This window comes from Balaenoptera physalus, assembly GCF_965194825.1.
Source record: "Balaenoptera physalus genome assembly, chromosome: 1".
NCBI classification, from domain to species: Eukaryota; Metazoa; Chordata; class Mammalia; order Artiodactyla; family Balaenopteridae; genus Balaenoptera; species Balaenoptera physalus.
The window spans coordinates 176,963,677-176,978,988 of NC_138882.1; the positions used below are offsets into that span (position 1 = coordinate 176,963,677).

Sequence of the window (15,312 nt, forward strand, 5' to 3'; positions counted from 1 at the left end):
TTTACCTTTTATAAAAGTCAAACATAGGTTTTTGTTTTTACTTGGCTTTGAAAGTAAGTATGCCAACTCTGCCACCATGAACTGTGAAATCCTGGACAAATTATTTGGATTACTCATCTTCAGTTTTTTCATAAAGTCTTTGAGAGGATTAATTGAGATAATCCACAAAATAATCCACAATGCACAGTGCATGGCACATAATTAGCACTTGAATGTGAGTTAATAATAGCAGAGGCATTAGTAACATCAAAAATACTCCCTTCTATATAAAGTAAAATTTTAAACTTTATTTAGAAACTCTCTTCAGAATATAAACTTCAACATAAAAACAAGGAAAATTAACCATAGAGAGAATTTAGTGGATTATGAACCCTTTATAACAGAAAGATCTCCAAGTTTTAAATTAAATTATTTAAGCCAAAAGAAAAGATCATTTCTGGTTAGAGTATCTCTATGAATATGCCCAAATGAAATGAAGCTAAATTTTCTATATATGAAAAGCAAAATGAGGGAATTCCCTGGCGGTCCAGTGGTTAGGACTCCGCGCTCTCAATGCCAAGGGCCCAGGTTCAGTCCCTGGCTGGGAAACTAAGATCCCACAAGCCACGTGGCACAGTCAAAAAAAAAAAAAAAAAAAAAGCTACGGTGTCTTACAGAGTACTGGATGCCAAAAAAATTGAATATTTTGATATTAGCTCTACTATTTCTGTTAATATTTATTCCCTCTGAGAAAAATAAGAAAGAATAATGAAAATTATTTTTGTTGTTGTTATTGCTGCTATTGTTGAAGAAGAAGGCTAGAAGAGAATATGAGAAAATGCCCATTTTACTGAAATGGTATATAATGTTATCAGCATACTGATTTCAAAAACGTAAATATCCTTGGAAGGATTTACACAACAAACATTTTAGACAATGCTTTAAAACAACATACAGCTTCCTTCACAGAGAATGAATGTCATTCAAACTGTTTCTCTATTTATAATTTAATGTTGATACAATGATCTACAGTTATGAGAGGAAGATCACTTTCATTAGTGTCTGAGGATAAGATGGCAAATATGGAGCTTTCCTCAGAGCTGACAGACTTTAAGAATAAAAAGGGTAAAATATACATACATACATAAAAAGAGTAAAAGAGATCCAGTATGTTCTATGATGCAAAACAATATCTGAAAAGTTATTTCTACTAAGCTGAATGCATGTTCATAATAGTTCCTTACTTATGTGTATACAGCTTCAATTTATATTTTTACAAGGATCCCAGTTTCGATTTATCAGTATTCTAACTATATACATGGCCTGGAGGAAAAGTCAAATATAGTTTTATTAATGTTGGTCTAGAGAAACTTTACTAGGGATGGAAGGAAGGTTAGGACTCCTGGAAAGTAGAGATAAAAAAGTTTTGAGGCTTACATATGGCTGAGTCACTTCACTGTACAGCAGAAACTAGCACAACATTGTGAAGCAACTATACCCCAAAAAATAAAAATTAAAAAAAAAAAGAAGTTTGAGGGTCTTAGAAAGACAGGAAGGAAGGCAGAGAATACGCTTTAGAATACACGATTAAGAAAATGAATTTTAAGCTTAGTATAAGATTGCTAAACAGAGGGCAATTCTGTTCACAATTGAAGATGGGCTAGTTGTAGACAGAGGCGTCATTATTCATATGTCTCCTGGCAGCCTTCCTGCCTACCATCCCCAACCCTGCATGCTATGCTCCAGCCACAGCTTTAGGTCCCCCAAAGAAACACTATTTATCCAAAATTATTTTTCTGCTTGGAACGTCTGTCATCCCTTCATTCACCTGCGAAAGGCCTTTTTTTTTTTTTTTAAATTAAAGCTCAGTTCAAGTGTTATCTCTTTCTATAAAGCCTTTTCTGCTTCTACTCACCCTCCCACAGCACCACTATCTCTTCATACATATTTGACTGCACTTCTTGAGAGCAGGAATTATCTTATTAACTATTATATCCATAGGGCTTTGTTGCCCAGTAACTGTTTGCATGATAAACTAATAAATGAAGGAATGAATACTGAGTAACTATTATTTTAGAACTCTCTGACCCATTAATCCCAATTCAGGGAAATTTATCTGTATATATGGAGGGTGAAAGACAACTAACAAGAAAAGGTTTGGGCCAGAAGAAACATTCCAGTTTTCAGGATAATGAAACTGGAAAAGCCTAAAAGAAACCAATGATGCTTTGAACCTATGCCAAGATTACATTATGATGCATAGTTGCAATTTAGGTAACTGTCATTACAGTACATCTATTCCTCAACTACACCTCACAATATAGTAAATAGTTGAGTACTTTAAAATCATTAACCATGTGGGCTAATATGCAAGACTGGGGGATCCAGAACACCTCAAAGAAATACATAAATAAAAATGGAATCCCAGGGACACAATCTAAAAAGTTAATTCCCTTGGGTGGTAGCTTCAGAAAGTTACCTTTAAAATGGCCTGATAGGAAATCTCCCAGCAACCTGTACCACACTTCTGCTTAGATATTCTGGCTGGGTTCAGTTTGAACCTTTCTTTCCCCATCTTTTCTTCTCCCTAAACTTCTCTCTCATTTTGGGACCTCAAATAACCAGTCTTTCCTGACCTATCTCATGTGTCCCAAACCTACTTTCACCAGGTACTCTATAGCTTAATCAGATTCCTACCTTTCTTAGTGTGGCTTACTGGCTTAGCTGGCAGCCAATTCTGACATTTGTGTAGCATTATAATGTATGAAGAAAAGTGCTAGTCATTCCAACTTAATGCTGTGACAATTTAACTCAAGTACAATCAGGAGAAATGTCTCTAAGGGCCAGATAAGACAAACTTTAAAGAGATGGCAATATTTCCATGCATATTTTCTTCAGTACTCACTTGGGGGGGCATAAGACTTCTTCAAGAAATTCTTCAATCTTATTTACATCCGTTTTGACCTCATTGTTGAAAGTTATAAATGGTGGGTGGGTCCCCGGAGCCAAGTTCTGCAGGTCTGCAGGCTTCCTGTTAGGCAAAATAGTGGTCAAAATCAGGTCATTTTTTACTCTAACTGAGAAGCAACAATACTTTACATTCTCAGAGTGATTCTAAATTTTAAAATATATAAAAATGAATAAGAAATAGTATTTTTTCCACTAAGTATAACAGCCACAATAGTACTCTAGTAAGAAGCAAACATCCACAAAGCACATAATTTAGGGAAAAAAAATTAAAAGTCTTTGATTTTAACCAAAGACAAAGTTCTTCATTCTCATTCCAAATGTAACTGAGGTACTTATTAGAAATGGAGGTAGAATGAGGGGAAGAAGACTTGGGAAAGTCAGTCTCTAGTCTCAACTCTGGCACCAACTCACTGTGTAAAGATGGGCAAACTATAACTTCTCTACTTCTCTAGGCCTTCCTTTTCTTTTCTTTTTTTTAATAAGGAAGAAGAGCAGCTGATTCCTACAGTCCTTTTCCATAAGATTTCAAACTCAAATGCTACTTCTCCATTTTCCTATAAGTCCAGACTTAACAATGAAAAAGATCATGAGATCTGACTATCTAATATCAAAATTACTTCAATATATAAAAAATAGCATAAACAAAGGTAAGAAGCAACATAGAATGGAAAAAATAGTATAGTAAATAAGGATTTTGTCCAAATTCATCAAAAATTCGAGTAGGTATGGGTCAAAATAAATTGATAAGCAATAGATAAGTGAACACATGGAAAAATGTCCAAGAACCCAATCATCAAAGAAATTCAAAATTAAATAATGAAGACATTTTCCTCCTATGAATTAGGAGAAACTGAAAATACACAGAACACTGATAAAAATGGTGAAACTGGTATGCTACCCTACTAAAAAGCAAAATGGCTCACCTAAGCCTACCAATGAATCCTAGAGTCAATAACATGACAGATATGGTATGCATCCTAATGATAAAATATGAGGTATACATCACCACCTATGAAATATTCTTACCAAATAAGTCAAACCTGCTCTAAAATTAAGTCTCCTTGGGCAGCTGTCTCTAAAATTGTGATCTAGGGGACCCTTTCATCAGATGGTCCATGAGGTCAAAACCATTCGCATAATACTGACATCATTTACCTTTTTCACTCTCATTCTCTCATGCCTGTATAGTGGAGTTTTCCATAGGCTACTTGGTGTGTGTCATCACAAGGTAATATATACAGAAGCAGATATGAGAATCTGTCTTCTGTTAAGGCAGACATTAGATAGGTATAAAAATATAAAACAATGCCACTCTTCTCACTAATTTTGTTTTGGAAAATACAGATATTTTTAATTCTTAAAAAATTTTGTGAGGGCTTCCCTGGCGGCGCAGTGGTTGAGAATCTGCCTGCTAATGCAGGGCACACGGGTTCGAGCCCTGGTCTGGGAAGATCTCACATGCCGCAGAGCAACTAGGCCCGTGAGCCACAGCTGCTGAGCCTGCGCGTCTGGAGCCTGTGCCCCGCAACGGGAGGGGCCGCGATAGTGAGAGGCCCGCGCACCGCGATGAAGAGTGGCCCCTGCTTGCCGCAACTAGAGAAAGCCCTCACATGAAACGAAGACCCAACACAGCCAAAAATAAATAAAATAAATAAATAAAGTAGCTATTAATTAAAAAAAAAAATTTTTGTGATAACAATGAGTTCATGATTGTTTTACTTAAATGAATTAGTAAATATTTTAAATTTCTCAGTTTTAATTTCTAATATAGTAAAATCAATAATAACGGAAAGCTCTTTGAGGTCCTCAGTAATTTAAGATTATAAAGGGGTCCTGGCGGGAATAAAGACACAGACCTACTAGAGAATGGACTTGAGGATATGGGGAGGGGGAAGGGTAAACTGTGACAAAGTGAGAGAGTGGCATGGACATATATACACTACCAAACGTAAAATAGATAGCTAGTGGGAAGCAACCGCATAGCACAGGGAGATCAGCTCAGTGCTTTGTGACCACCTAGAGGGGTGGGATAGGGAGGGTGGGAGGGAAGGAGATGCAAGAGGGAAGAGATATGGTAACATATGTATATGTATAACTGATTCACTTTGTTATAAAGCAGAAACTAACACACCATTGTAAAGCAATTATACTCCAATAAAGATGTTAAAAAAAAAAAAAAAAAGATAAAGGGGTGTTGGGACCAAAAAGTTCATTTACAGGAAACACAAGGAGTTACAGAACAAAGTTAAATGATACCACAAGGAAGCAATCAGCCAAATCCAGAATTTGGGGCAATCTACAGTTCAACTAATTAGATTTCTATCAGTCAATGGCATGGGGACAAAAAGCCGCAAATGGGAGTTTGAAGGGATTGTTGTGGATTAAGAAAAATTTAAGAGACATAACAACCAAATATGAGTAGAATTTGTTTGAATCCTAATTTGAACAAACCAGACAAAGATAAGATATTTTGGAGACAACTGGGGAAACTGGATTGTATACTGGGAACTAGATGTTATAATGGCATTGTGGTTAGTTAAGGACATGTCATTATTGTTTGGAGATGTACACTGAAATGAGTAGAGGTGAAATGACAGGATTCCTGGGATGTGCTTTAAAATATTTCAGGGGAAAAAAAAAAAAAAAAGAAAAGAAAGAAAAAGAAGCAAAAAGGGGACAAAGCAACTGGGAGCGAAATCTTAACAGAATTGAAGTTATGGGGAAGTTTATTCTTTCTGTGTATATGTTTGAATACTTTCATAATTAAAAAGATGAACTTAAAAAACTTAAACTTAAAAAAATATTATAATATAATATATTGCTTCAAAGAACTTTTCCCCCTACTATAGACCTTCCTTCCTTCCATCCTTACCACAAATGCATGGAATTTGAATAAATAAAGGATATCTTTAAGTGTATCATGAAGGTGAAATACTTTGTCATTAAAAAGAATTTTTAAAATAGAGTGTATCCTAAAATCTATACTCAGCCCAGCTTTTCAATTATGGTCTTATTCATATCAATTCTCTCTCTTTCTTTCTTTCCCTCCCATTGCCCTGCACACACACCCTTGTCTCTCTCTCAATTTAGGTTTGGAAAGTGCCTCATCTATTACTACATTGTAATCAAATATATAAAGACTTAATAATTATCCAATTAGTCCAAATGTTCTAACTCAGAGCCTCCCTCTACTCAAGTTCTAGAGCCTATCTCCTTCCCAAGCCAAAGAAAACTAAGACTATCTATCAACTGCTACAAAAACCTAAGCTCCGAAAGAGAACTTTTTAAATTTTTTTTTAATTTATTTATTCATTTATTTATTTATATTTTTGGTTGTGTTGGGTCTTCGTTTCTACGCGAGGGCTTTCTCTAGTTGCGGCAAGTGGGGGCCACTCTTCATCGTGGTGCGCGGGCCTCTCACCATCGCGGCCTCTCTTGTTGCGGAGCACAGGCTCCAGACGCGCAGGCTCAGCAGCTGTGGCTCACGGGCCCAGCCGCTCCGTGGCACGTGGGATCCTCCCAGACCAGGGCTCGAACCCGTGTCCCCTGCATTGGTAGGCAGACTCTCAACCACTGCACCACCAAGGAAGCCCCCAAAAGAGAACTTTTTAAAGTCAAAATCTGATTTAATTTTCAACTCTTGATTCTTTTACTGAGCATTCCTTGGTTGGACAAGGTAAAGTTGAGCACAAAATGATTGGAATACATGAAACTTGAGTAAGTCTTCCAGACGCACATTTATTTAAATAGTGAGGTATGCCTATAAGGTTTCAGTAACTTTTATAAGTACTCAGCTCCAAGTCAGAACTAATCCTGTTCTGTTTTTCATTTCACTGTTTTTCTCTCCCCGCCTCTGGCCATACCATGCGGCTTGCAGGATCTTAGTTCCCTGACCAGGGACTGAACCTGGGCCCACGGCAAGGAAAGTGCACAGTTCTAACCACTAGACTGCCAGGGAATTCCACATTTCACTGGTTTCTTTTTGTTCTTCCTTCTTACTCATCATCTTAACCACCTGTTCTTTGATCACTAAAGGGTCCAGCATGTCCAAGACCACAGTCATCTCTAATCTTCAAGTCACCCACTCATGTTCTCACTCAGACTCACATTTGTTCCCACTTATAATTTACTTCCTACTCAACTCAGGAAGACCTTGTACATAATCAAGAGTCCAGAAATCCTAACAGTTTAGGGTTTATATATTTATTTTCAAATCCTAACACTTTAAAGTTTAAAAAGGTAGCACAAAGGTAAGCAAGAACAACAGTATCTCACCACAGCAAGTAGGGCTAATAAAACTGTATAAAGTACACAAGAGAAAGAGAATACACACATTTCCCATCAATGCCAGTGACGAATAAGAATGTTCTTTAATCTCATCATACACAAACTGTGATCACCTGGAAGCCACTTTTCTCATTCCAAAGTTATAAAACATATCCACCAACATTTTTATGACTAACAAACAGTCCATTAATGCCTAAACATAAGGTAATAATTTTTTTATGAACAGGGTGGATTTAGGTAAGGGAGAAGAAAGAAATCAATGCTTTAAAATAACCCATAAGGGAGGGCGGCAAAATAAATAGCAGCTATTACTTCTATAATAAATTATGACAGCTTTCAAGATCTCAAAACAAAAATATTTATTAGAGGAGGGATAAAGTTAGCATGGTAGAGAAGAAAGAACCAAAGACCGAATAAAAAGGACCTGGTTAAAGTCCCAAATTGAACAGTTCTACCATTCACCAGCTATGTGACTAAGTAAATCACAACCTCTTTGGGTCTAGATTTCCTCATTTGTACTATGGATATAAGACTGGCTCTGCCTGTAAAGATCAAATCAAATAATGGGTGTGACAGTGAACTAAACTTTATACAAGTGATGAAATTGGCAGTTTTAAACTCTGAGTCTGATGGTTCAAAACTGGTTATCTAGCATTAACTGGTAATAAGAAATCTGATTAATATAGAAGTGTGTAAGTAAAGTGAAACCAGGCATATGTTTACCAATTTTCCTTAACATTAATGACTAGCAAATAGTCCTTCTTGTTTCTGCTAAAAGGCTATAAAGATTTTTTTTTAAAGATGATAAAACTATTTTCAGGATTAACTGTTGAGATAAAGCACAATCATGTTAGGTCCTTACTCCAAGTGAAAGTAAATTTGAGAAGAAACTTTAATGCCCCTAACAGATCAGTAGACGCCAAATAAATGGACAAGTTGTACGCATTGAAGTGACTCACTTAGAGGTTGTTATCAAGTCAGCAAACAGATAGAATCTAAGATTCTTCAACTTCAAGTCCTCACTGGCACTCTAAGGTCTCGGGTGTTTCATTTGACCCACAAAGGCTCATTTTTACAGATGCTTCGCAGAAACTTAACATTTCAAGAACTGCAGTGTGAGAAAAATGAAACTGAATAAGAAATGGCTAAAATTTTCAGGGCATCTTTGGTTTTTTTCATAAAAGGTCTTCAATAAATATTCAAGAATTCATTCAAATTCATTCAAATGCTTCCCTTAAGTGATATCTAGGAAAAGCAAAATGCATAGAATTCATGCCTTGAGATGAGAGCGTGAATATTCTCCAATATCTTGGGGGCTTTTTATTTTCACCATTACTTACCAGAGTAAGTTTGTTTCTAGATGAAGAAAAGGAAATATATAAAGAGAAAAAACTAGGGGGGACCTTCAAGATGACAGAGGAGTGAGACCTGGAGATCACCTTCCTCCCCACAAATACATCAAAAAGACTTCTACAAGTGGAACAACTCCTAAAGAACACCTACTGAACACTGGCAGAAGACCTCAGACTTCCCAAAAGGCAAGAAACTCCCCACGTACCTGGGTAGGGCAAAAGAAAAAAGAAAAAACAGAGACAAAAGACTAGGGATGGGACCTGCACCTCTGGGACGGAGCTGTGAAGGAGGAAAACTCTCCACACACTAGGAAGCCCCTGCACTGGTGGAAACAAGGGGTAGGCAGGGGGGAAGCTTTGAAGCCACGGAGGAGAGCGCAGCAACAGGGGTGCAGAGGGCAAAGCGGAGAGATTCCCGCACAGAGATCAGTGCCAACCAGCTCTCACCAGCCTGAGAGGCTTGTCTGCTCACCCGCCGGGGCGGGCGGGGGCTGGGAGCTGAGGCTCGGGCTTCGGAGGTCAGATCCCAGGGAGAGGACTGGGGTTGGCTGCGTGAACACAGCCTGAGGGGGCTAGTGCACCACAGCTAGTCGGGAGGGAGTCCGGGAAAAAGTCTGGACCTGCCAAAGAGGCAAGAGACCATTGTTTCAGGGTGCACGAGGAGAAGGGATTCCTTTCCCGTGTGCCCACAGTAGGCAGAGCACCGCCTAAGAGAGCTCCAGAGACGGGCACGAGCCATGGCTATCAGCTCGGACCCCAGAGACGGGCATGAAACGCTAAGGCTGCTGCCACTGCCACCAAGAATCCTGTGTGCAAGCACAGGTCACTATCCACACCACAGCCCCCGGAGGCTGTGCAGCCCACCACTGCCAGGGTCCCGTGATCCAGGCACAACTTCCCTGGGAGAACACACGGCGCCTCAGGCTGTTGCAATGTCACGCTGGCCTCTGCCGCCACAGGCTCGCCCTGTATTCCAATTATGACTACCGTACCCCTCCCTCTCCCTGGCATGAGTGAGCCAGAGCCCCCTAATCAGCCGCTGCTTTAACCCTCTCCTGTGTGGGCAGGGAACAGATGCCTGAGGGCGACCTACAAGCAGAGGCAGGGCCAAAACCAAAGCTGAACCCCAGGAGCTGGGCAAACAAAGAGGAGAAAGGGAAATTTCTCCGTGCAGCCTCAGGAACCGCGGATTAAATCCCCACAGTCAACTTGAAGTACCCTGCATCTGTGGAATACCTGAATGGACAACGAATCGTCCCAAAATTGAGGTGGTGGACTTTAGGAGCAACTGTAGACTTGGGGTTTGCTGTCTGTGACTGATTTGTTTCTGATATTTATGTTTATCTTAGTTTAGTTTTTAGCACTTGTTATCATTGGTGTACTTGTTTACTGGTTTGTTCGCTCTCTTTTTTTTAATTATTATTATTTTTTATGTTAATAATTTATTTTTCTTTCTTTTTTTCTCCCTTTTCTTCTGAGCTGTGTGGCTGACAGGGTCTTAGTGCTCCGGCCTGGTGTCAGGCCTGAGCCTCTGAGGTGTGAGAGCCGACTTCAGAAAACTGGACCAACAGAAACCTCCTGGCCCCACGTAATATCAATCAGCGAGAGCTCTCCCAGAGATCTCCATCTCAACGCTAAGACCCAGCTCCACCCAATGGCCAGCAAGCCACTGAAACAACCTCACCCACTGGGGGCAGACACCAAAAACAACGGGAACTATGAACCTGCAGCCTGCGAAAAGGAGACCCCAAACAGAGTAAGTTAAACAAAATGAGAAGACAGAGAAATATGCAGCAGATGAAGGAGCAAGGTAAACACCCACCAGACCAAACAAATGAAGAGGAAATAGGCGGTCTACTTGAAAAAGAATTCAGAGTAATGATAGTAAAGATCCAAAATCTTGGAAATAGAATGGAGAAAATACAAGAAACGTTTAACAAGGACCTAGAAGAACTAAAGAGCAAACAAACAATGATGAACAACACAATAAATGAAATTAAAATATCTCTAGAAGGAATCAATAGCAGAATAACTGAGGCAGAAGAACAGTAAGTGACATGGAAGGTAAAATAGTGGAAATAACTACCACAGAGTAGAATAAAGAAAAAAGAATGAAAAGAATTGAGGACAGTCTCAGAGACCTCTGGGATAACATTAAACGCACCAACATTCGAATTATAGGGGTCCCAGAAGAAGAAGAGAAAAAGAAAGGGGCTGAGAAAATATTTGAAGAGATTATAGTTGAAAACTTCCTTAATATGGGAAAATAAATAGTCAATCAAGTCCAGGAAGCACAGAGAGTCCCATACAGGATATATCCAAGGAGAAACATGCGAAGACATATATTAATCAAACTATCAAAAATTAAATACAAAGAAAAAATGTTAAAAGCAGCAAGGGAAAAGCAACAAATAACATACAAGGGAATCCCCATAAGGTTAACACATGATCTTTCAGCAGAAACTCTATAAGCCAGAAGGGAGTGGCAGGACATATTTAAAGTGATGAAAGGGAAAAACCTACAACCAAGATTACTCTACCCAGAAAGGATCTCATTCAGATTTGACAGAGAAATTAAAACCTTTACAGACAAGCAAAAGTTAAGAGAATTCAACATCACCAAACTAGCTTTACAACAAATGCTAAAGGAACTTCTCTAGGCAGGAAACACAAGAGAAGGAAAAGACCTCCAAAAACAAACCCAAAACAATTAAGAAAATGGTAATAGGAACATACATATCGATAATTACCTTAAATGTAAATGGATTAAATGCTCCAACCAAAAGACATAGACTGGCTGAATGGATACAAAAACAAGACCCGTATATATGCTGTCTACAAGAGACCCACTTCAGACCTAGGGACACATACAGACTGAAAGTGAGGGGATGGAAAAAAATATTCCATGCAAATGGAAATCAAAAGAAAGCTGGAGTAGCAATTCTCGTATCAGACAAAATAGACTTTAAAATAAAGACTACTATAAGGGATCCATCCAAGAAGAAGGTTGTAAATATTTATGCACCCAACATATAGAAGCACCTCAATACATAAGGAAAATGCTAACAGCCATAAAAGGGGAAATCAACAGCAACACAATAATAGTAGGGAACTTTAACACCCCACTTTCACCAATGGACAGATCATCCAAAATGAAAATAAATAAGGAAACACAAGCTTTAAATGACACATTAGACAAGATGGACTTAATTGATATTTATAGGACATTCCATCCAAAAACAACAGAATACACCTTCTTCTCAAGTGCTCATGGAACATTCTCCAGAATAGATCATATCTTGGGTCACAAATCAAGCCTTGGTAAATTTAACAAAACTGAAATCGTATCAAGTATCTTTTCCGACCACAACGCTATGAGACTAGGTATCAGTTACAGGAAAAAACCTGTAAAACAATCAAACACATGGAGGCTAAACAATACACTACTAAATAACCAGGAGATCACTGAAGAAATCAAAGAGGAAATCAAAAAATACCTAGAAACAAATGACAATAAAAACATGATGACCCAAAACCTATGGGATGCAGCAAAAGCAGTTCTAAGAGGGACGTTTATAGCAATACAATCCTACCTCAAAAAACAAGAAACATCTCAAATAAACAACCTAACCTTACACCGAAAGCAATTAGAAAAAGAAGGACAAAAAAACCCCAAAGTTGGGCTTCCCTGGTGGCGCAGTGGTTGAGAATCTGCCTGCTAATGCAGGGAACACGGGTTCGAGCCCTGGTCTGGGAGGATCCCACATGCCGCGGAGCGGCTGGGCCCGTGAGCCACAATTACTGAGCCTGTGTGTCTGGAGCCTGTGCTCCGCAACAAGAGAAGCCGCGATAGTGAGAGGCCCGCGCACAGCGATGAAGAGTGACCCCCACTTGCCACAACTAGTGAAAGCCCTCGCACAGAAACGAAGACCCAACATAGCCATAAATTAAAAATAAATAAATAAATAAAAATTAAAAAAAAAAAAAATAAAAGTTTTTAAAAAAAAAAAAAAAAAAAAAACCCCAAAGTTAGCAGAAGGAAAGAAATCATAAAGATCAAATCAGAAATAAATGAAAAAGAAATGAAGGAAACAACATCAAAGATCAATAAAACTAAAAGCTGGTTCTTTGAGAAGATAAACAAAATTGATAAACCATTAGCCAGACTCATCCAGAAAAAAAGGTAGAAGACTCAAATGAACAGAATTAGAAATTAAAAAGAAGTAACAGCTGACACTGCAGAAATACAAAGGATCATGAGAGATTACTACAAGCAGCTATATGCCAATAAAATGGACAACCTGGAAGAAATGGACAACTTCTTAGAAAAGCACAAGCTTCTGAGACTGAACCAGGAAGAAACAGAAAATATAAACAGACCAATCACAAGCAGTGAAATTGAAACTGTGATGAAATATCTTCCAACAAACAAAAGCCCAGGACCAGATGGCTTCACAGGCAAATTCTATCAAACATTTAGAGAAGCATTAACACCTATCCTTCTCAAACTCTTCCAAAATATATAGCAGAGGGAGGAACACTCCCAAACTCATTCTACGAGGCCACCATCACCCTGATACCAAAACCAGACAAAGAGGTCACAAAAAAAGAAAACTACAGGCCAATATCGCTGATGAACATAGATGCAAAAATCCTCAACAAAATACTAGCAAACAGAATCCAACAGCACATTAAAAGGATCATACACCACGATCAAGTGGGGTTTAATCCCAGGAATGCAAGGACGCTTCAATATACACAAATCAATCAATATGATACACCATATTAACAAATTGAAGGATAAAAACCATATGATAATCTCAATAGATGCAGAAAAAGCTTTCAGCAAAATTCAACACCCATTTATGATAAAAACTCTCTAGAAAGTAGTCACAGAGGGAAGCTACCTCAACATAATATAGGCCATATATGACAAACCCACAGCCAACATCGTTCTCAATGGTGAAAAACTGAAACCATTTCCGCTAAGATTAGGAACAAGACAAGGTTGCCCACTCTCACCACTATTATTCAACATAGTTTTGGAAGTTTTAGCCACAGCAGTCAGAGAAGAAAAAGAAATAAAAGGAAACCAAATCAGAAAAGAAGAATTAAAACTGTCACTGTTTGCAGATGACATGATACTATACATAGAGAATCCTAAAGATGCTACCAGAAAACTACTAGAGCTAATCAATGAATCTGGTAAAGTAGCAGGATACAAAATTAATGCACAGAAATCTCTTGCATTACTATACACTAACGATGAAAAATCTGAAAGAGAAATTAAGGAAACACTCCCATTTACCACTGCAACAAAAAGAATAAAATACCTAGGGATAAACCTACCTAAGGAGACAAAAGACCTGTATGCAGAAAACTATAAGACAATGATGAAAGAAATTAAAGATGATACAAACAGATGGAAAGATATACCATGTTCTTGGGTTGGAAGAATCAACATTGTGAAAATGACTATACTATGAAAAGCAATCTACAGAGTCAATGCAATCCCTATCAAACTACCAATGGCATTTTTCACAGAACTAGAACAAAAAATTTCACAATTTGTATGGAAACACAAAAGACCCCGAATAGCTAAAGCAATCTTGAGAAAGAAAAACGGAGCTGGAGGCATCAGGCTCCCTGACTTCAGACTATACTACAAAGCTACAGTAATCAAGACAATATGGTGCTGACACAAAAACAGAAATACAGATCAATGGAACAGGATAGAAAGCCCAGAGATAAACACACACACATATGGTCACCTTACCTTTGATAAAGGAGGCAAGACTATACAATGGAGAAAAGACAGCCTCTTCAATAAGTGGTGTTGGGAAAACTGGACAGCTACATGTGAAAGAATGAAATTAGAACACTCCCTAACACCATATACAAAAATAAACTCAAAATGGATTAAAGACCTAAAGTAAGGCCAGACACTATCAAACTCTTAGAGGAAAACATAGGCAGAACACTCTATGACATAAATCACAGCAAGATCCTTTTTGACCCACCTCCTAGAGAAATGGAAATAAAAACAAAAATAAACAAATGGGACCTAATGAAACTTAAAAGCTTTTGCCCAGCAAAGGAAACCATAAACAAGACGAAAATAGGAGAAAATATTTGCAAACGAAGCAACTGACAAAGGATTAATCTCTAAAATATATAAGCAGCTCATGCAGCTCAATTTCAAAAAAACAAACAACCCAATCCAAAAATGGGCAGAAGACCTAAACAGATATTTCTCTGAAGAAGATATACAGATTGCCAACAAACACATGAAAGGATGCTCAACATCACTAATCATTAGAGAAATGCAAATCAAAACTGCAATGAGGTATCACCTCACACTGGACAGAATGGCCATCATCAAAAAATCTACAAACAATAAATGCTGGAGAGGGTGTGGAGAAAAGAGAACCCTCTTGCACTGCTGGTGGGAATGTAAATTGACACAGCCTCTATGGAGAACAGTATGGAGGTTCCTTAAAAAACTACAAATAGAACTACCATATGACCCAGCAATCCCACTACTGGGCATATACCCTGAGAAAACCATAATTCAAAAAGAGTCATGTACCACAATGTTCCCTGCAGCACTATTTACAATAGCCAGGACATGGAAGCAACCTAAGTGTCCATCAAGAGATGAATGGATAAAGAAGATGTGGCACATATATACAATGGAATATTACTCAGCCATAGAAAGAAACAA

The 15,312-nt window shown here is 38.3% G+C and overlaps 1 protein-coding gene across 2 annotated transcripts in view; it reads right to left on the bottom strand.

The window, feature by feature from the left end:
- The window catches only part of CLIC4 (chloride intracellular channel 4), an 89,695-nt gene that overhangs the window by 22,673 nt on the left and 51,710 nt on the right, over positions 1-15,312 (bottom strand). For both annotated transcript variants that reach the window (XM_082423359.1, XM_082423360.1), the window contains exon 3: positions 2,885-3,010. In XM_082423359.1, the coding sequence (XP_082279485.1) occupies positions 2,885-3,010 (126 nt within the window). The remainder of the gene's footprint in view (positions 1-2,884; positions 3,011-15,312) is intronic.